The sequence below is a fragment of the Paralichthys olivaceus genome, chromosome 7 (genome assembly GCF_024713975.1).
Source record: "Paralichthys olivaceus isolate ysfri-2021 chromosome 7, ASM2471397v2, whole genome shotgun sequence".
NCBI lineage: Eukaryota > Metazoa > Chordata > Actinopteri > Pleuronectiformes > Paralichthyidae > Paralichthys > Paralichthys olivaceus.
The window spans coordinates 14,242,317-14,264,644 of NC_091099.1; the positions used below are offsets into that span (position 1 = coordinate 14,242,317).

A 22,328-nucleotide genomic window follows, 5' to 3' on the forward strand; every position below is an offset into this window, starting at 1 on the left:
CGGCTCTCTCGTAATTAAAGGTGTTCAGTCCTCTGACAGATGAGACCATTATCTCTGCAGGGTGTGAATGAAATGGCCGCACGCTTCGTAACAACATAATGAGTTCACTCCTCGCTTTCGCCAGGATCAGAGGAAAATGTGTGACATTCTCATGCAAAGTTGCAGGATGTTCTGAAATACGTTCTTCTCCCCTGCAACTCCTGCTGCTCTGACAGCCGGTAAATCATGGAGGAGGTCGAGTATCGTTGTTCTGATGGAAACATGAGTCAATGGGCCTTGATTTTACGACTCAAGTGATTATTAAGCTTGAAACCTTAATGCTCTGAGATGCTGACAATCTGCTGATGGTAATTCAGTTATGGCCGCATGCATATAATTATGATGACTGTGTGGTCTTGAATGCTTTGTTTGAATCACAGGAGGATGTTGTTTGTAACTCTAATATTTTTAAAGGGTCTGCAGGGGAGATGCTGAGGTTATCTCCCTGTAATTCTCTACCTGAACCAAGGTAATTAGACCCTGTTACATCCTGAAGTGAGACCTAACGTTCTTTTGACTCCGCTGTTGGGAGGTGACTTCACATCTGCCTCTTTCTGTCTGTGAGCACTTGAAGAAAATGAATTACATAGATACAGTGCATATAAATAACTGCAGCAGAGTGGAGCTCCGCCACCTTGGCTCCCATTCAGCATGGTGCTGCCTTGTCATTTCGCAGTCAGCTGGAGCTCAAATCAAGGCTAATTTACAATGAAAGAGTAGCTGGAGATAATCAAGCTCTATTTATTATTCCTTCCAGCTTTTTGCAATTGCAAGAGCGAACCTGTCCTCCTCCCTCTCTCCCCTTTTCTCTCTCCCACTCGCCTTTCAATGTTTCAAACAAAAGGCTCCCATCTCTGCTCCTTGTGGTGATTAGGCTTTGTAGTTTTTCCCACACAAAGGCCTCAAGGTAACAATACACTGACATCAATCAGTTTTGTTGAGCATGACCTCTCTGGACCTTTAAAATGGAGATATCATTTCTGGTCATCAGGTGGAACATTGACAGATAATTCAGGATTTTGCTGCCACTCACAAATTGAAAAACATTGTCACTTATAGGATTTTCGACAAACCATTATTCTGGATACCTTTAGAAATTCGAGTATTTTTAAAATATGAAAAGTGTCCTCTGAAGAGCATTTTTAGAGCTTGGCCTTGTTGCCCTTCACAGACTCACATTCTGTTTTGTGGAGCGTGAAAATATTTTTTCTGCTCCATGGTGTCATCAATTTGTAATGTTCAGAAAATCCTGATTCTGGTGGCATGTTTGTAGTTTAACTGAACAATTGAGGATTTAAAACACGGGTTTATCACTGATGGGGTATCCTGGCACTTGCTTTTTCTGTGCCCGACTTGCCTCTTTTTTTGGTTTACATGCTTAGAAATACATTATTTTGGATATCTTTCACAATTAGAGTGTTTTTATGTTCAAAAAAGACATTAAATATTCTCTAAATGCAAAGAGCATATCCTTGTTGCCCTTCCTGGCCTCACATTTTGTTTTGTTATGCACCCATATTTGCATATCTGCAGATCTGTTGCCCTTTGTTTTCTGTGCAATTTCCACATCACATTTTAACCACTGGCAGCCATTTTACTACAGTTCCCTTCACAGAGCTGTATGAGACAGGTGTCTTCTTTTTGTAGCTGCAGCTCTTTCTATCATTCATTACAATTTCCCTCTGCTGGGCTAGAGCGATGCAGGTCTGTGCCAGCTGCCTTTTGATACAGATGCTGTCAGGTTGACTACGCACGTGAGTCCAGTGCCATTAGCCCTGCCCTGGGAGATGGAATCTGGGGCAGTAATGCAGTGAAACAATGCCGTCTGGGTAATTGACCTCTAGTCAGTCAACCCTTTTAATCTGGAAAATGAGACACGTGACTATACACTGCAATTTAGAGAATGACGAATCAAGAATGAAAAATGTGGAAAACCTTAACTATCTCCAATAACGACATCGCAAATTGTTTCCCAGACCACAGTACCCCCTCAAACTTCAGTCATAGCTCTTGAAATGACCAAAGAAAATAAAAAAGGTCTGATATGGCTGATGGTTCTGCAAAAAAAATTAAAAATTCCTCTGACGGGATAAAAGTGACTCCAAAAAAGCTTTATTTGGGAATTAGGAAAAGAAGAAAAGAGTTTCCATGATATGTTAATGTTTCTCACACAGGATGGACTCTGTGTTTATGAGGTTTTTACCTATAGATGGCAGTGTTTGGTTTTAGATTTGGGGACACCAGTCATTTCAAGTCTACTTTGGAGAAATACTTTCTGGCAGTGAAGGTATAATTTCTTTGAGGTGTAGTTTATCGTGCAGCTCCAGGCTGCAAGAGTCGTGCCTTTCATCACACAGAACTTTGGAAAGGTAACGCTGCTGTTACGAATGTAGGTCACAGAGCACAGTCCAACACTTCCAACAGAGAATCTGCAGACATTTTTAAATTTACCAGATGTTTTATGCATGCAGACGTTTTCCAGGTTTTATTTCTTCTGAAAATGATGCTTGTATATCTGTCATTACCTCTATTACTAATAATATTAATATTAACATTATTGTTATTTCTTGAAAGAGATTAATCTGTTAATATAATATATTTATAGTGCATTAAGTTTTATCACAATGACTGATTGATCATCTTCACAGTCAAGAAGAAACAGTCATCTCATGTTATTCCTTTATAAAGGTGTAGTGATGAACCTTCCAAACTACCTCACCTCTCTTCTCTCATTTAAAACTGGTCACTACAGCACATGATCCAGTAAATACAGCACCTTAGATATCCCCTACGCTCACTCTAATGTTTGCAGAGCTGTGTTCAGGTGTTATGCACCGTTAAATAAAGCAGAGACTGGAGACTACAGTCTAACATTCCCCTTGGTGGATTTTAAGTCTTTGTTATCTGATGTTTTTCATGATTCTTGTTTTAATTAAGTCTTTTGTTTTGTTGCTTTATTTTTCGGATTGTGAATGTCTCCTGTTCCCATGTTTCCCTTGAAAAAAGAGTTAAAATCTCAATGACTCTGCCTGATTAACTAACAGTCAAATAAAGTAATACCAATAAAATAAAAAATATATTGTAGCTCTGCAGGCTGGTTTGTCTGCAGGCTTATGAAAGTACTTTGTGCATGGAAACAACCGAAACTAACCTCCACACAGTGGTAACACTTTCTTAGAAACATGAAGTGATACCACACTGCCGTACCATTCACTGCACATTTCACTTACAGCAGAACTGTGCTGAAAATTACATCCCATTATTCATTCGGTAAGTAACTCACTCAGTTCCCACCCTATAATTGCTCTACTACCTGTGATTTAAACATGGTAGGTGTTGTTTGATGGTGGATTGACTGGCTTTAAATCTTATATTTGAGACTTAACAATGGGTAATTTCATGTCTTTTAACATAAAATTAAAAAAGTTCAAGACTGGAACAAAGCGATGCAGTATATAACGTAATCGTGGATAATTTAAAGTAGACAGTGTTTCAACCATTTTTCTGTTGGGGAACTTCCAAAAGCGGAAACACCTGAGATGATCAACCCTTGAACGATTGCAGGTTCTCTACATTGACGGTAACTGTGACCAGGCTACGCAAGGAAAGAACACAAAAAAAGGCAATTTGCATCAAACAAATATAACCACATTTATTTTGAAAGTATAAAATTTCACACTATAAAGGCCACTTTTCAGGGTAAATCGACAACCTTTCTGTAAGATTTACACAGAGAAACACTTTGTTGCTCTCTGCTGGTCTAGCATACTGCCCAGTTCTGTGGCAAAATAATTATAAACCGCTCTACTCCACCACAGAAAGTAGTTGGCAAGATCTGAATAACTTAATCGATACAGGAAAATGGCAGGAGCGTGAGTATTCCTGATTTGTACATCCCACAGAGGAGCAGGAATTCCGAACAGTTCTCTCTCTCTCTCTCTTTATTAAACCAGCTTACAGGCACAGCTTGACATTACAGGCACTGTTTGCCTTTGACTGGGAAACTCAAAAAACAAAATCTGCAGTTGACATTCTTTACAATGGCACCAGTCAGGCCACAAAAGCGTCCCCATGGAGAGAGCATCCTCTGTTTGTACAAGCGGGACGACTCATACGGCAAACCTCGCTGTCCGGGGCTGATGGGCTCACTGCTGCGGATAACTAGCGTTCACATTCCTACTCGATAACCATGACGTGGTGCCCACTGAGGTAGAACAGTTGTACCAAAAGACTTATTTATAAAGTATACAAATGAGTAACAGTCACATCAATAAACTTAAAAGTGGAGTGGGTGGTGGGTGGGTGGGATAACATCACATTTCACCCTTGTTTTCAGCACAACAATATGTAGACCACTGACATGTCGGGATATCTGAAATACTCCCTTCAAGCACCATCTACTCCTGCCGCTCTTTCCCTTTCTGGCATAATGGCGTTTTCACAGATAGTCAAACTTTATTATTGCATCTACAAGCCAGTGGGAACAATTCACTCGTGAAATCACAAGCTTCGATGATCTCGCCGTTGTGAAATCTATCCTTCCCATTCTAACACACGCTATTCAAGAGTGCAAATGAAAAAACAAAAACAAAAAAACAAAGAGAAGTCAACAAAGGGGAACTAAAGCAGACACTTGTCATGTCACAGTGGGCACATTCCCATACAGAGAGCACAATGTGTTTGTCGACACTCCTTCCACATTAAAGAGGAAAATGTGACGTCCCTTTTGAAGGCTACCGTTTTCCCCTGAAGGCTGGAATGGGCTAAGCAAGCTGACTGGCTCCAGGCAAGGTGGGCAAGGCAAGGCCGGGCTGCGCAGTGCTAACAGCTGGACACCCAGCCTTCTGTGTGGACTAGGACCAGCTGCTGTCCATCAAACCCCGTGTCTCCCTGCGGGTGATGATGCTTTCTGTCGATTTAAGGAGCCTCTCTAGGCAGGGTGCGTTGATTTTGCCAGGCGGAAGGCCCCGTGGCACAGAGTCTGTCTTAGAGTGGGCGTCTGTGCTGGAGGACACAGCGTTAACCTGGGTTAGGTCTCTGTCTCTGGGGGGCAGCAGGTGCCTGGGGCCAGCCTGGGCCTGCTCTGCTGTGGGGGAGCAGATGGGTGACGTGTGGAGCCACTTCAGGTTACTGGCGGAGTAGGCTCCACCAGGAGTGAGGTCGGTGACTCGCAGGGCTTTGGCACCGACTGGAGGATCGCTCACGGTGACAGGGCTCTCGGCTGCAGTGGCGTTCACTGGAGATAGCTGTGGGGAAAGAAGGAAACATGGTTTAGTTTAATTCATTTAGCAGCTAATAAGCCAGGATCAATGCCCCTTGATTAACAACATAACTATACATTTGTCAGAGCAATACAACAATCTTATATTCACATCTGATATTTAAGGCACGCCAAAAAACTGGACTGTGACGGTGGCTTCAAACCTAATTAGAATTGTATTGATTGATTGGCCACTTGGGGGCAGTGTGACAAGCTGCAAACACAACACTGATGGATCATCAACTCTTCGGTTTGTTGGAAAACACTTGTTGGAAAACACTTGCCGATTTACAAATGCAGTAGACACAAAGAAATATTGGCATTCATGTGGAGCTGTGAACAACATATTAGCAAAACTAATATTCATGATTCTTTTAGCTCCTTTTTTTGGTCTCTAACAAATCACCAAAAATCTCTGGCTCTGGCTTTTGTGGCAACATATTTCAATCTGTAAACTCTGTCTGGTGTTTGGAGCCTGGATAGGGGGCACACAGTGGATTAATCAAAGATGTATTGCGTCTGAAAACATCCCCTTGATAGCGATGAGACATTAAGATATTAGAGATTAAAATCGTAAAGATGTCGACAAAAGAAATGAAAATGCTGTGAAGAGCAAAGAACTGGAGATTTGAATGATAACTCCTTTGGCATTTGTCATTATAAGAGATCATTGTTACTATTATAAATAGTAATTTCATCTGATGTAAATATAAAATATAAATTAAAGCAGCTTTAAAGTCACAGCTTTAGTTTTATGAACCTTTTATAAAAATCTTCTTCGTGTTGACTGAAACTAAACCAGTACCTGTTTATTGAAGGGCGTGTCAGGATTAGCCACATAAATCCTCACTGCTAAAAAATGCGGAGGAATGTTCCAGACTATTCTGACCTTTCTTATTCCCATAGGAACACTCCTTCAAAACTACCTTTTCTCCTCCACCATTGTTCTTAGCGGACCTGAGACTGCAGTAATACCTCAGTAAAAATAGCTTTTAATCCTCCCTGTCCCAGACCTGTGATTAAATAACAATTGATATTTTAGTCCCTCCACTGCACTGTCACCATGTGTTCTTGGCAGCAGACCATGTCACAGCAAAGAGCTGTTACACAACAATTCTTCCTCCCCACAACTTTACCTTCAGTTTCTTGGTGGGAGCGGCTTTCTCCGTCTGCGTGACAGCAACTTGGTCTTGGAGTTTAACGTTAGGGAACCAGCTCTTCAGCATTTCCTCCATTTTAAGAATGATATTAATGTATTTCTCTCTGAAAAATGAAAAGGAAAGAGAGGAGGAGAGAAAGAAACCAGAGAAACATTTAGTCAACATTGCTTGAATCTGAGTAATCAACCAAAAAAATTCTCTTCTCTGAAATCTCATTTCTCCAGCACGCTCACACAGGAAATATGCAAACCTGAAGAGCACATGAACATACAGTCACTCAGCAAAGGCTGCGCCGCATGAGTGTGTCTGTGCAGGGAGGGGAGGAGGGGTGTGATTGTCTTAAGTACATTTCTCACATGTTTTGAGAGCACACGTGGCATGATGTATAATAGTTCTGCTTGCTTCTAAATATAAACACTAAAGCCACAACGGTCTCCAGCCGCGTCACTGAAAAAACAAACTTGCCGTGCTGATGCAGGTCTCGTCGGAGGTGGGCACAGAGCAGCGTCCCGTTTACTCCCACCCGTTAAAACCAGATGGTGGGTAGGGATTAGCCTGTGTCATATGATCAGGACCATCATGCTATACTCCATTCAGGCCATGTTAAATTCATGTGAAAGATTATCTGCCACAGCGACTGCTAAAAAAGTCACTTTGATCCTATCTGCCATTGTGTTGCCGCAGGGGGCTGCCAGCTGGCAACACGGAGCAGGCACGGGGAGCGAGTGGGGAGGGAGGAGGGAGGGAGGAGGGAGGGAGGGAGGGAGGGAGGGAGGCGGGCAGTCCACCTTCCAGCCTCTGCCCCGGCTGTCTGCAGGGGAGGCTGCCACACCCACTCTTTGTCTCCCATATGAGGGCAGCAGCTGGTGGGTGAGGGCTCCAATTAGTTTGTGCCACACTCAGCAGCACTTCATTATACGTCAGTGCACCTTGATGCAGGGGCTCACAGACAGTTTCTGCCCAGCAGGACACACTTTGATCAGCCACGGTGCTTTACATTGAGGGCTAAATGGTCCCAGGCGCTGTTATTTCATTTACAGGCTGTCAGCTTTATATTGTATTGACATTATTGTGTTGTGCCATTGTTGCGAATTTTTATAATTTGGTTAATCGGTCGATAAATAATCTCGCTAGACACGTTTTTTGATAGGTGATAGTCACTAGTTCCAGCTTTAACAATGTGAAGGATTCCTGCTTTTATATCGTTGTAAATTGGACAAAACATTTTGAACATGGCACAGTGAGCTCTGAAAAATGATGATGGGTATTTTATCGAGATTGTTATGATAGTTTTTGCTTTTGCAATATCAAGTACTCGACATTCATTTTATTCTTTCATCTTTATATGAATTCACATATCGTTATGAAAACTGTTCATCAGAAAATGTTCTTATTGATAATATGAATTGATTTAATTAAATCGTCTATAGTTTAATTACACAATTTCTGATGTTAAAGCACCTGAGAAAGATTTCCATTGACTAATGTATAATGTCAAACATAGATATACGATATCAAAACCTTTGAATAATGATCATGTGACACAGACGAAAATACTTTCTCTTTCACAGGGGTGATATACTCCATTATGCCGTCGGGCCAGTAGAGAGCTAATCAAGCAGACACAAGTGTGCTGCTCCCACAGTGGAGCCTGTTACATTTTGGCCAGCTATAGTGAAATCCAGCCATCGCTGCAGTAAACTCATCCTGAATGTGTGGGGGTAGCCACTCCTCACAGGGCAACCTGCTGTGAACCAACAGATAGCAAGGGACATTTCTAGCTGCTGATTGAGTGTAGTTTATGCTTTCGAAGGGCTCAGAAGCAAAAAGAAATCTTTGTAAAAACATGACTGGATAAAGCACAGATACATCTCAAAATGCATCTGCTTATGTATATACAAATATAGGGCTGGATTACTGTCACATTATTATTTATTTTAAGTTTAAAGACTTATTTCTGCTTCTGTTAATTATTATGTTACTTTATGTTTGGCTTCTGTTTGTTTGTCTGTCCACAGCAGGATCACACAGAAACTACTGGACGGATCAGGGGGCCGATCCAGGAATCCTGTTTCCCTTTCTTTAACATTAAGTTGTTTGTTTCGATTTTTTCTCAAAGAATACTTTATGGATGTTCAAAAAAATTCAGACATAGGACGGATATTTGTGCAATTTGGTCTTTTTTCATAAAAGGACTGTTAGGCCTTGGTGGAGGTATGTGCTCTGCCGAGAGCTGTTCTCGTTTATACTGTTCATATATGTAGGAAACATACCGAACAATAACATGACAGAGCCTGTTATTGCATGCAGAGCAGTTTGTGGGTCGTGCTGAGGACACTTACCCCATGCAGGGGTTCTGCAGAACACCCATGATCCTCTGAATCCTGTCCATCGCCACACTCTCCTGAAAACTGCTGAGTCCTGGAAAAGAAGAAAGTTGTACCATGAGCTGCATGAACCGTGCTGACAGCGGGGCCGACTCTGTGCAGCAGATGGGTTGTGTGAACTGTGTGTAAAGGGAACAGACTCCCTGCCTCTGTGGCCAGGAAGTGTTGGGTCACACAAGGTTTTGGTTTGACAAAGATCCCAAACTAAGCAGTTTCACAGCCTGTCTGAACATGGCGCTGTCTTCCAGAGGACTGCGATGTACCTATCGGACGACGCACTAATAGCAGCTGTTTTTCTGGAGACGGTTGTACAGCGTGTTCTCCCTCTCACTGCCAATTTACAAGAAACTCTGAAATTTCTCATTTCCAACTGGTGAAAAAAATGAAATGTGGTGGAGAACAAGCTCCATTATAAATGTTGGACGGACCTACGTGCAGGAAATACTTGTGGTTACTCGATAGCTCCTTCAACAATACATCTTTCAGAAATGTCAGGGACTCAGTATGGAACGCTGTCTATCAGGTCTATTGTTTTTCTTCACAAGAAGGACAGTGAACCAAGAGACAGGCCGAGGAACAGAGGTCGATTCTTAAATAGTATGAATCTACTGAGAAAACAGAAGAAAAGAAATGAAATGACTGACTTACGTTCTCTGTATCTTCCTGAACGAAGGCCATTCAAGATTAATGACAGTGGGTGAATGTAGCATTGTAGCTCCATGCACTGAAAAGGACAAACACATTCATTTGCAAGTGATATCTCTGTCAAAATGTGATGAAACACCATTTTAAATCCTGAAATCATTACATCAAAGTGCTCAACATGACTTAAATAACTAAATCCCTTCTTCTATTCATATCTGTTTATTGAATGTTTGATTCATGACTCATAGACTCTAGCTTTTCAGAAGAACAACTGCGTGAATAATTCTGCCTAAAGACTGGAAATGACGTGCATGAGACGTTCAGTGACACCAGCAGGGGAGTCAATCTAGGTGACAGGGCACGCTGTAGTTTTGCTGACAGTTTCAACCACCTTCTGTTGGAAGAGGACACGCGCCATGGGGGTGCTCACCTTACTGCTGAAAATTCGGTCTCTCTCTGATATGTTGGAAATGAGCTGCCGTTGCTCGCACTCTTCCTCTGCCGAGCTGCGAGGTCTCTTCAGTGCTTGTTGGGCATTTCTGCCGTTCGCCTTTTCACCTTGGTGCGTTTTACACAGTCCAATGGCGATGTCGTATGTCTCTGTGCGGCCTGGGGAAGATCCCCGGCTGGAGGCCTCCCTGACCTCGCTCCAGTCACTGTCTCCCCTCTTCATCTCGCTGCTCCGGCGGCAGCTGCCGTCAGACGGACCCAGGTGTGTTAGGCTGCTTGGGGACGGAGGAGCCTCTGTCTTGCTGAGCTCTCTGGAACAGTCAAACTCCCGTTCGCTCTCATTGTCCTCGGTGTCACTGGCCAGCCAGTCAATGGAGTTGTCCGAATCTGTAGCAGACATCCTTGGCTGCAGGCTTTAACTAGCACTGACCATCACTGACCTGACAGAGAGAGAAAACCAGTGTTACTTTAATGCAACAACAGAAAGGAGTGATAAGCAGCAGGCAGCATATAAGTGAGGACGAGAAACTGTATCAGGAAATGTATGTGAAATATTGAAATGTGCAGTTTTGTGTGGATAAACAAATCCTCCTGGATGTCAGCCCCAGCAGACATGAATAGAAAAAGAGACGCAGCCAGGCAGTCTGAGCAGATGGTGGCAGTGAGAGCAAAGTTGCTGAGACCACAATGATCTGTCTGTTTTGCAGATGCAACACCTAAGCCAGTAAACACACAGGCCGCCTTCAAAAGCAAACGGCAAACACCTGAAAGTCCACAACAACCCAAGTGTCCGTCATCTTTATCATCACTGTAAGTCTCCACACACAGGAGCACATTTCAACATTATATATATCAGCTGCCAGTTGTTCCCATAGCACTCATTCATAAACACTGTATGGTTGTTTATTCAGAAAGAGGGGGGCAGGGGTCTGATACCATGACGACCAGCACTTCAGACTGCAGGCCTCAGAAAAAGAGAAAGTGGCATTGTGTGTTCCCAAACATGAAGATGGCGCCTGGTGGATTAAAACTCCTCCGATTAAATGCTCTTCTTCACAGAGGCTCAATGGGGATCTTTCCATTTCTCCAGCACTGACTGTTAGATAATGGAAGTGAGATCAGCGTTGTCAGCACACAGATTACTTCTGGTTAACGCCTGGTGTGTCATTTTGTTTCCTGTGAAATTCGAGGGCTGGAGACTTTAATTGCTCCCCGGCTCTTTGTCTCAAGACGACGGCCACCTTCTGATCTTGTTGCTGAGGAAGGTGGAGCGGAGGTTTACGGATTTTACAAGTTCTAACGTTACACAAACACAGAAGACACAAAGGACATTTAGATGCGTCCAATCGCTGGTTGTAAGATGGTCTCTGGGTAACTGTGACCACGCACGGTTGAGCAGTGTCAGTGAAAACGAAACAAAAGTCCAAAGATGAGGCCAAGGGAACAGATAGGCCGATCAATATAAATAAACTGATCTGAATGAAGATTTTAAAACTTAGAGGCAGAAGTTTCAAGAAACTAATATGTACCTAAAGGATTATACTTCAAAAGATTAAAATAATCAGCAAGTAACACACATTCAAGTAAATCAGAAGAAATAGTTAATTTAAAGCAATGGATGAGCAAAGTATTTATGGTCAAACTTTTGTGAAATATGAAATTACGACACACTAATCCAATATGAAATAAGATGATCTCAGTCATCGGTGATGCTTCTCTACAAGAAGAGAAATCAATACAATATCAGTAACATATCCCTTCCTACATTAAAATTAGATCGTATTCAGGATATTCAATACATCTTAAAATATATATTTGACTCCAATAACATATGATACATCATACACACAGGCCTATATAGACTTCCAAAACATTAAAATCCACATTTATATGTATATACAAGACATTATTGATTAAAAAACACTGTCCTTGCTAACTCTATGTTTCCATCTACCTGTGTAGGTGGGGCAGCTGGGTAGAGATGTCCACCACTCAACACGTACACTGATTATTTTTAAAAACTGACACAACGTGAATTATAAGAAATACAAATTCACCATCCTGAGGTTCAGCATCTGTCCTCACCGAGAAATCGAGAAAGAGAGTAGTAGTACAATGTTCGGATCAATCCGCCTGCAAGCAGCTTTCACATCAGTAACAGACACAAAAGACTTCCTCATCAGTCATAGTAAATTTGGCAACGCACACACAGTGAAGGTTACATAAAACTACACTCACGTAATTATCTCCGTCACGTCTGACCTGTAATATCATATTATTATTATTATTATTCCGCCGCCACAAATAAGGAAACAAGCAGCGTCAAATTCCACTGGATGATTTTTTTAAATAAATAAACAAACGTTATTTCAATCCGCACGCGCGCGTAATCGATGCAGTTGATCCGGATGATCGGGTGATTTAAAGGTGCGTAATGGCCGGAGGTGGTGGAGCCTACCTTTCCCTCAGGATGGAGCGGCTGGTTCCTTTGTTCAGCGGTAAATCCTGCAGGACGTGTCGGCCTCACTGAGCAGCTGATGTGCGGGACGTGCGGCGTGTGAGTGAGGGAGCGCAGGAGCCAGGGCACAGCCAGCGGAGCGCGCCCGTGTTGCTTCTCCCAGCGCAACGTGTCTGGGAGGGCGGGACTGCGGCGCGCCGGCACCCTCATTGGCTCCGCCGTCGACCCCCGCCGACCAATCCACGTCCCCCCCGAGCACAGCCGCGCAGCGATAGGCGAGCACCGTTTACATATGCAAATGTCATGGAAATGACACAAACACGTGGACACGCGGATCGGTTTCATTTCAACAAGCCACGGGCGAAAAGTCAACCCGGGGCTGGGTTTGGTCACTGTGCAGGTATTCTTCATCATCATATCATCCACACCATGAGGATGAAGAGGAGGATGATGGCTGACTTGTGGCATGTCAGTAATCTGAGCAGCCTGCTCCTCAGGCACACTCAGCAAATCCAGGAACAACTGAGATGGCCCGTGCACGAGTTTGTTCCAGGACACTTGAGCAGACTATATATAAATAAATATTCTCTTCTCATCTGTTGGACAATTAATGTATAACGTTTATAATGCAGATGAGATCTTACTCAAATTAAAACAGCAATAAAATATACTTTAAGTATGCATTATATATAGACAGACCTGTCAGTGTTATTATTACTGGATCATAATTTTGAGTCTGTGAGTGGCAAATGTTAATAATTGATATAAATTTGAAAACGAATTTGTACCAACTGTTCAAATGTCTTGTGTTTAAATTGTAGTAACTACAGCTTTGGGGGAATTAAAAGTACAGTGTTGTATTTAAATACAAGTACGTAATAAATAAGTACCTCAAAATTATACTTTACTATAATTTGTAGATATTCTTCCTCCTTCATCTCCTGTACATTTCAAATGAAAAGTAGGCTACAATGTTTTCCTCTGAAATGTACAGGAGCTGGAGTATAAGAAGCATAAATTGGAAATATCTCAGAATGAAGTGCCTCAAAAGTATACTACTTCTATTCTAGTACTTAGTAATCATTCTTCATACTTCAGTGCCTATGACACATGAAAAGTGGGCAACCATCTTTCCTCTGAAATGTAAGAGCAGAAATATAAGGGGAAGCATGGAATGGAAATATTCAAGCTATGTACATGTAACGGAAAAAACTACAACTCCCTGAGTAAATGTACAGCTGAAATTCTCATGTGTGAGTCATGAGAGGTCACTGACTAGTGAGGAATGATGAAGAATTGCATCATGTTGTTGATCTTTAAAAGCTGCAGCCTTTCAATCCTTTTACAAGCTTCACTTTCTGTAACTGGTGAAGCAGTCCACATGCACTGTGTGTTTTTTTTTGGGGGGGGGGGGGCAATGACGGTAAAGGCGTGACTCACAGTACCTCTGTTTGACTGCCTGAGAGGGTGGGATTAGGAGCACTCTGTCAGACGAGGATCCTGAGCCTGGAGCCAGTGAGTCACGAACCCTCTCACAGCAAACAAGGTCACGTGTGCTCGGGAGACTCCCACCCACCAGACTCCTCACCTCGTCTCCCCCCAACGATTGGGGATGGGGACAAACCGAATTTGAGACAATGCATTTTGCAAGAGTGAACAGGTCACATGGACGAATCCAAAGGCGTGTGTGTTGTTGACAGAGGCAGAGACGCTGCCCAGACTGTTTTAACAACTGGGTGCAAATCTGTCGGACATAAAATGCAGGAGGACGTCTTGGAGCGTCTTCTGAGCTTCCTGTAAAGAGCCTGTGCCATGGTAATTAGATTCTAAGAGCATTTTATAGTCAAGTGATCATAGGGGTGTGTATGTGGCTACTTTTGTTTTATGTGCAGCTGTCAAAATGAGGAGCAGCGGGACAAGGACACCCACAGCCCAGTGTCCTGACTGCAGTGTCTCGCTTTTAATCACACCCTGCTCCTCAGACAGCAGAGCACCCATGAAGCTGGTCGAGGTGGCCCACCTGGCACTGATGTTGAACTCTAACTGTCCTGTGTGGCCACTCCAGTCTTTTAAACATCCAGCAAACACAGTCTCCTGTTGTTCTGCTCCCCAGGCCAAGATCCTTCGGTGACCCCAGACGTTGTGACGACCGAGAGCTTCCTACAGCTTCCCAGCAAACGCTCATTTCCCTTTTTTGTCTTCAAGGCTTCCATGTCACAGCGGAATACATCACATCCACTTCAAAGCAACGGAAACAGACATCTATGGGTTTTTGGATCAAAGAGATATTTCGGGCACACGTATGCAATATTTCAAACTGCAGTGACACAGGCACTGTATGAAATGAAGAGAAAACAGTGTCTGTGTTTATATAAGTAACACAATTCCACAGCTACTTTAAAGTGTTCAAAGTGTTTTCCAGAGCTGAACCGCAGATTGTTCTAGATATTCCAGTAAATCCACTGTGTGATCTCCAGGAACGTTTATGTATTAACATTAATCCGGCTGCATTCAGTTGCTCTGTAATTTGTCAGGAACAACGGCAGCAATTTGCGACGTTCTCACAAAGGATTTAGGTTGCGCCTGTGCATTCGCCTGTCAGTATCCGAGAAGAGTCACGTAGCACAAACAGGCGCTGTGATTTTCAATTTGTCAGAGAGGATGGCTGATTCTGTATCCCACGGAGACTGTGTGTCTCCCGCTCTCATTCATAAAAAAATAAAAGCCAAATCAGAGACTCACACCCACTTTATTACAGGGCATGCACCAAACATCTGTCCCAACTCTCCCGAGCAGAAAAGCACAGCACGTGTGCGTGGGTGCACATCAACGCCACACCTCAACCTACAGAAAGTTTGGAAACCCTGCAGGCCCTGTGGGGGTTTCATACATGTGTGTACGATTTATGTGAGGCATTGCAAAATGTGTTTCTCATTTTCAGATTAACAGACACTCAGAGTTTAACCACCAAAAACATTTGCTGGAAGCGCTTGCTGATAGCCTTAGTTGACCCTCGTCTTACTTGTACAACAAGATAACTTGTCCTTACCTGCATGTCGGCTGCAAGCAGATATGGGCGTATATCTGAGAGTGTTTGGATGCTGTTGGCAGGGGAACATGTTTGTGTGTGTCTTGTCTTACGAGCAGCTGTCCCAGAGTGTGTATTAGCTGTGCATATGACTCAGCTCTGTGTACCCTGGCTTAAGGCCATATGCTGTCCTGTTCCCAAGTCAGTGACGTGAGTGTATGTATGTGTGTGTGCAGGTTGCACTCTCATGTTGGGACACTAATCAGCAGGCTTTCCACAGCATTACTCATACTAACTGTTCACTACTAATAGTCACTAATGTTACTCAGGCACAGGTCTTGGTTGAAGAGGAGAACGACTGGAATGTACACAACTGTGTTAACGGCAACTGCTGCTGCAGGGAACAAAAAACGTAAACACAAACATGTGAGCCATGACAGTGTGGGACAGACCTTAAAGACACGTGCACCGGCGGGACACAGTTGACATTAAGCTTGAGCAGCGATTCATAGCTGTGTAATCACAAGATTACATAACTTTTCCTGTAAAAGTTTTAACGGTCTAGGAGCGGGATTCAAACCATAGTGAATTCACTTTTTTATAGCTTGGATCTCATACTGAATATTTTTAGCGTGGAAAACAATTTATCTTGTTTCATAATGATTTCCACAGATGTTTCACATCATGATAGAAAGATAAAAAATGTATTTCAATCAATGGACTGAATCTTACATTTGAAAAACAAGCGTGTTTCTTGCATAATGTGGAAAAAGACTGAGTCTGGACCCTCTAAGCTCTTTGAGTCGCATCTTCCTTTTCACTCCTCCAGATATGTCATCCTCTTACAGTAAATGTTAGTTCTGCCCAGTTAACCCCGCCCACACAGCAGAAATGTGACTGCACGTAGTGTGGGCACGCTGCAGCAGCGTGTGGAGCAAAAAAAGAAAAAACTGCCAGTTGTGTGTGGCAAGGCGCAGCCAATAGTGTTCTGAGCATGGTGTCGAAGGTTATGTAGTCAGAGGAGAAGTGATACATGGGTGCATTTTTTGTGACTTTAAAAGGTTGGACTTCCGGCAGCTCGTCATGTACCCACTCCCTTTGTGGCTTCTTCCCGGTCCATCTCCAGTCAGTCACATGCACAGAGAGAGCTCCATGAGCATTTTCCACACAGACAGTTCAGTTCACATGCAGGGAGTTGAGAATTTCTGGAAGCTAATCACTGTCAAATCTTTTATGTCTCTCTCTCTCTCTGTGTGTGTGTGTGTGTGTTTACACTATCCAACGTCTGAAGGGCTGCCAGAGCAGCTCAAGCGACAGTGGGATATCTATCTGCAGGGCTGAACGTTACATGTGACTGGGGTATGTTTTAACTGGGTTATGTAAGTGCTCCAGCCTGCGCTTACCACACACACACACACACACACACACACACACACACAAAGATGAGGAGGGCCACGCATGATGCAGAGGACTGTGAGCTCACCACAAGCCTTTCGCAGCAGCACGTTGAAAAATCCTTCACTGGGCTGGAACTTTGGCCAATGTGCATGGACTGCACTATGTGATTCATAGTTGTTAAATCTTATCTCAGCCGTCAGCAAATGTGTTTCTATTGATTTCAGATGATATAATGTTTCAGTCAGTAGCACCAGTATAATATAATCTTTTTGTGAAGGTTAGGGTTACGTAAGAGAACTGTCAGATCAACTCACGCTTGCTTAATCGAGATTTATCTGTGAATTGGTCTGAAATCGGTGGATCATTTTGGTACAAGACCTGATGCAGGCACTTCTCTTCCTATAGGTTGACCGAGTCTTTATACTAGGGTCTCCCTGTGGAGAGCTGATGGGAGCTAGCTGCCAAATCCATGTCCAATGCAGAACTGCCCACGCTCCCTCTGCTAGCACATTTATGGGATCGTTATGTGGGTGTTTTAGTGCGAGATCTAGAAGTGGCGTGATATGGGCTGATAATTATTTTAGCGGGCAACTGTCCAGCCTCACTCGGAGAGCAGCTGGTGATCATAGTTAGTTTGGAGCTGATGCCTCATCACGGGCAACAGGCTACAGCATCACAGACACGTCCTGTCAGAGGTCGGAGGAGATTTTGAATTGATTATTTTAAACATAGTGTTAAATTTTAAGTGTTAAAAATCTAAAACTAAAAATCTGTTTAGTTTCAGTTTAAAGTATTCAGTTTTAGTATAAAAAGAAACAAAGTTAACTGTTATATCATCATTACACAATTATGAAAAAATGTTTCTCTGTATTTTCTAGTGTCCTTGGCTGACACTTGATACACAGGAGCTGAGCGACAAACGTTCTTGACTTTCTATTGAAACTGCGTTGACCTTTTGAGTTTCTGGATTGACTGTTAATTCTATTGAACACAAAAAAGGGGATTTTCTTGAGTTTTCTTGAACCAGAGGTGACGTAATCTTTTGAAGAGAAGGGAAAACAGCAAATTTCAAATCAAATCCCACAAGAATCTGGAACCATCAAATATTTCTGCATATCTTATTGAAAAATGATTTAAACATTTTCCATCAATCAGCTAATTCATCAGTTGACTAAATGTCGCAGCCCAACTAGAAAAGATAAGACATAGAACATTTCTGCCTGATGTCTGTATTGCCAAAATTAAATAGTCTTGCACACTTAAAATACACACCTGTAGAAGTACATGTTATTTTCCTTTCAACAAGTCATTCTGCACAGTGTCAACTCTGATCATGTCATTCATAATAAAACATCCCCCACTGTATTCTTTTCCACGAGCCAAGCCAGAAACGTTATGTTGAATGTCATTAATAATCATGTTTGTTCTGTGAGCTGACGTGGAGCACAGCAGTCGCCCATTCAGTTACTTCACCGCGCAGCTACCGTGCACGAGTCAGACCTCAGACGTTTCCATCCAGAGCACATCTGTGGTAGAGGGGGCTGTTTGTAGCCAACACGTGTGAGGTTTCTGCTCTCCTCACCAACAGAGACAGAAAAGCTTCAACGTGGGCTTTTACTTTTTTTTTTGTTATTATTATGCTGCTACTGGAGATGATACACTTGCATAACATCGTAAGGCCCATATTAAGACTGCAGCTCTTTTCTTTGGACGTCATCCCAACCTTTTATAGAGCACCTGGCATCCCTCCTACCTTCTTCTGAGAAGCAGTAAGATTCAACAAGGGCTCGAGAGGTGTTTTCTTCTCCTCCATCACATCCTATGAAACACACACATCAAAATGGCACTTTAACTGATGAGTGGAGTCCCTGTACTTAGCCACAGAGCTGGAGCTGCTCTTATGCACGAGGCAGTGGATGTATAATGGCCTTCAAAAGCCACAAACATGCTGCACATTTATGGTAAAGTCAGGGACATGTGCGATGACATTATACATGCAGAGACGAGGTCTTTCAAAACACTTCATGGGGAAAATGTTTGATGACGTAGACTGAAACATTGCAGCAAGACGACTCTGATTCGAGGTGGCTGTGTGCATGAGGTGGGTGCTCCTCAAGAGAGTGATGGAGAGTGAGAGAAAAGCCTGGGGGGTGAAATTAGATGGGGCAAGGGGGAGGACAGGTGACATAGTGTGGTTGCTACAGAAAAGTGCATGTGGAAGGAGCATGAGGGACCGAGGGGCTGACTGGCTGCTGCCGCTGTGTCCAGAGATCGGCCCCAGTGCAGCTCCGTGCTTATTCTAGATTACACGTGACACACTGCTCGCTCTCACTCCTCTGCCCCCAGCAACTTTCTCTCTCTCCCTTTCTCACACTCACACACACATGCCTCCTGTCACTCTACACACAGTACACTAATCCTGTTCCTGCCCCCTCACTGCTCTCTATCACATATTTATACTTCCTTTCCAAATTCCTGCTGTGATCTTTCAGTCAGTCACCACAGCTTGTTTCGCCCGCCCGCCCATCTCTTCTTTCTCATGCCATCCCATCTTGCCCATAGTACAAGTACACACATGCATGAACAGCAGCATCCCTCCTCCACGTCTATCATCTACCATATTCCGAATAAGAAACAAAGGTTTTGAAAGGTTAGAACAAAATAAAATAAGGTCTTGCATAACTGAAACCAAGTTTTTAAGCCTTGCACAGTGTTTTGATAGGCTGAAAAAAATAATTTGGATTTAAAATTCCCTCCTTTAAAACTGCAGTACTCAAATGTGTGTCAGTTTGTTTTCCAGGTTTGAAATCTAAGTGATGATTTGAAAACTGATGTTGGAGTTGGAGCTGATAGATGTTAAAGAGAAATCACCTTTTTGAACTGCAACGAAGAAAAGAAAGTCCGTGTTTGTGACGCAGGAGCATGAATTGGGCTTAATAAAAAACAACATCCAAACAAATGCATGTACAAGCATTCATGTTTCACACCTTTCACTCCATTTAGGTCGCAATGATAATGTGAATCTTTCTGACAAGACTACGCTTAACTGACACATCTGCACTTCACGGCATGATATGCTGTTGAGCCCACAATGTAGGTTCAAATTCTTCTTGTTAATGATGCACACAGTCCTCTGCAGTCAGTAGTGGATGCTGGGTACAGGAAGTGGACGATTTTGGACAATTTACACCTTTTTCAAACATTTGACATTTTGACCCCTCACAGCACTGATATACTTGATTATCTGGTCCGTTCAAGTTTCCCCGTGAGCCGACATGCACAGCCCCAAGCAGGACTGTGTCACTCAAACTAACAAGTGTCTATCATTCTGTATAGGAGGTGGTGAATGAGTGAACTTCTAGACAGAGAGAAATTTACCTTAAGAAATAAATGTTCTTAGTCACTTCAGGACCTCAGTGTACTGGTCACTGATTGCTTTACTTCTCGCTGGGACCTCAGCACTGAAAAAAACAATTGCAGAAAAAAACCTTTATTTAATTTTACCACATAATTTATTCAGAATAAGAAAACCCTAAACATCCAATACTGTACAGGAGAATACTGGGAACAAACCTCGAAGATCTAGCTGGATCAAACAGAGATGATTCACATTGAACAGAGTATTTTGAAGCATGGAGTGTATGTGATTTCCATGACCCCACTATTAGAAGGTCAAAGTTTAAATTTGGGGATTTTCCCCAGTCACAGCTCACAAGCCAAAAAACGTCCTTCTCGTGGACACTCGCCTGTGAACTGGACGTGTGAAGGGTGGAAAATTCCAGGTTTTTCTGGAGAGGAGCAGTTGCATGTGTTTACTCCTCCATCTCTCCAGAGACATTAACTAGGTCAAGCGCAAATGAATCTGCCAACAGCCTAAAGAGTAGTGGTGACAGAGGGGAGAGGGGGGGCGGATTCTGTGGACTTTGGGCACAAATCTCATCGTCAGGATGAAACCTAATTTTAGTTCAAGCTGCCCCCACGACCCATTAACTTTCAGAAGAGGTCTGCATTCAGGCAGCATCGGTTGAAGCTCAGCAGGATCCTTGTTAAACAGTTTAATAGTCACACCGCTAATTATGTGCAGCCACAAACTAAGCCAGTCAAGGACACTGAACGGTTGCGGTCGTTTATCCAGTGCTAAATCCTCTTTTGCCGAAAAAGCCTAGTGGCTTCTCAATGATATGTTTTCTGTTCCCATAAAAAAAGCACAACATTTTCCCTATATGTGTTTTTTTGCATGTGAATCTGCTTCTGCTTATGGTTTCAGGCTGTGTTGGCTGGAGAACGTCCCAGCTAAGCCCATCCTCTCAGTGGTATTTTCATTTAGTCAATAAAACGTGACCATGATGTGAGACCAGCCTCTCAGCTTCGTCTGTGATGTATATCTGGGATGGGGATTGAGAGCAGTGACCTGACTTGACTCTTAGATGCATATTAAAATAACGCTCTATTAGGATCAGGCAGAGGAGGAAACATAATAACGTAAGGTGGATGATTTAATGGAAACTAATGTATATTCTGGTTTGGGACTCTCTGTGTTTTTGGGTGAAGGGGTGTGAACAGAGGGGAAATAGCCTCAAAACATAGCTCAGCACATTGAGCCTGACAGCTGATCCTCAGGGACAGGTTTCAGCCGAATGTTTTAGGCTAATTTACGTGTCTGCTTTTCCACAAGGTCAGTCGGTTCAGGGTGTCACAGATGGCTGAGCCCAGGAGCTGGTATTTCTTAGCAATGTGAAACAGAGCGGGGGATGGGCTTTCAACAGGTCAATGGGTTTGTGTACATTTGTGTGTGTGTGTGTGTGTGTGTGTGTGTGTTACTCCACGTGCATTAGTGTGTTTGTATTAGTGTCCCAGTTTTTTTTTTTCACTTATTAGAGTGTCTCATTATTGGATAAGTATGTGTTTCTGAATGGAAATTCGGATTCAAAGCCTTATGGTGTTTCAATTCTTACAATTACTGAAGCAGAAATGATGTAATCTCACTTGAAAGGAATCTCATTTAAAGATCTATGTCACGCCGCAGGTTTAAGCGTAATGAGATTCAGCAGCTCAGGGAGGAGATGCCAGACTCACGGCCAGGAAATCATCAGACAAACACAAAAATGACAAATGACGTTATGTATCTTTAACAGCTCCTCTCTTGCACCTGATAAGGAAACACTTGAGAAAAGTGACTGTGCACTTGCTGGAGCTTAACATGCTGTGACCTCACATTGTCCTTGGCCTCAGCAGAGCTTTTCTGTTGCTCTCTTATGAAAATACCAGCTCTGGTGTGAGCTGCCGGGAACAACCAGTGCTGGGGAGTAATGGAATATAAGTGTTATATTGTATTAACAAGTTGACATTTTAGGAAATGTGCTTATTTAAAATTCCTGCAGAGAACTTAATACATTTGGATAAAGCTGGAAACATGTTATACATGTTTTTGAAAATCTCCTTTTTGACATAAAACGAAAGACATATAGAATATTTTTCTATATAATATGAGGGATTGATTCAA

General features: G+C 42.9%; 1 protein-coding gene and 1 long non-coding RNA gene across 4 annotated transcripts; one reads left to right on the forward strand and one right to left on the reverse strand.

Annotated features, from left to right (window-relative positions):
* Nucleotides 1–3,665: 3,665 nt before the first annotated feature.
* LOC109624653 (circadian-associated transcriptional repressor) lies at nt 3,666–12,580 on the reverse strand. Of its 3 annotated transcripts, none has more exons than XM_020079493.2 (6): nt 12,400–12,580; nt 9,922–10,381; nt 9,495–9,570; nt 8,802–8,880; nt 6,436–6,562; nt 3,666–5,285 (listed from the first exon to the last, which is right to left on the reverse strand). In XM_020079493.2, the coding sequence occupies exons 2-6, from the start codon at nt 10,339–10,341 to the stop codon at nt 4,893–4,895; spliced, it is 1,095 nt and encodes a 364-aa protein (XP_019935052.2). In that variant the 5' UTR covers nt 10,342–10,381; nt 12,400–12,580; the 3' UTR covers nt 3,666–4,892. The 3 variants fall into 3 exon arrangements, with proteins under 3 accessions (XP_019935052.2, XP_069385078.1, XP_069385077.1); XM_069528977.1 differs by lacking the exon at nt 12,400–12,580 and adding an exon at nt 12,027–12,086; XM_069528976.1 differs by lacking the exon at nt 12,400–12,580 and adding an exon at nt 11,999–12,036.
* A 1,312-nt stretch (nt 12,581–13,892) lies between these two features.
* Nucleotides 13,893–15,140, forward strand: LOC138410906 (uncharacterized). The gene is made up of 2 exons (XR_011243547.1): nt 13,893–14,214; nt 14,513–15,140. It is a non-coding gene; the product is annotated as an uncharacterized lncRNA (long non-coding RNA).
* The last annotated feature ends 7,188 nt before the right edge of the window (nt 15,141–22,328 follow it).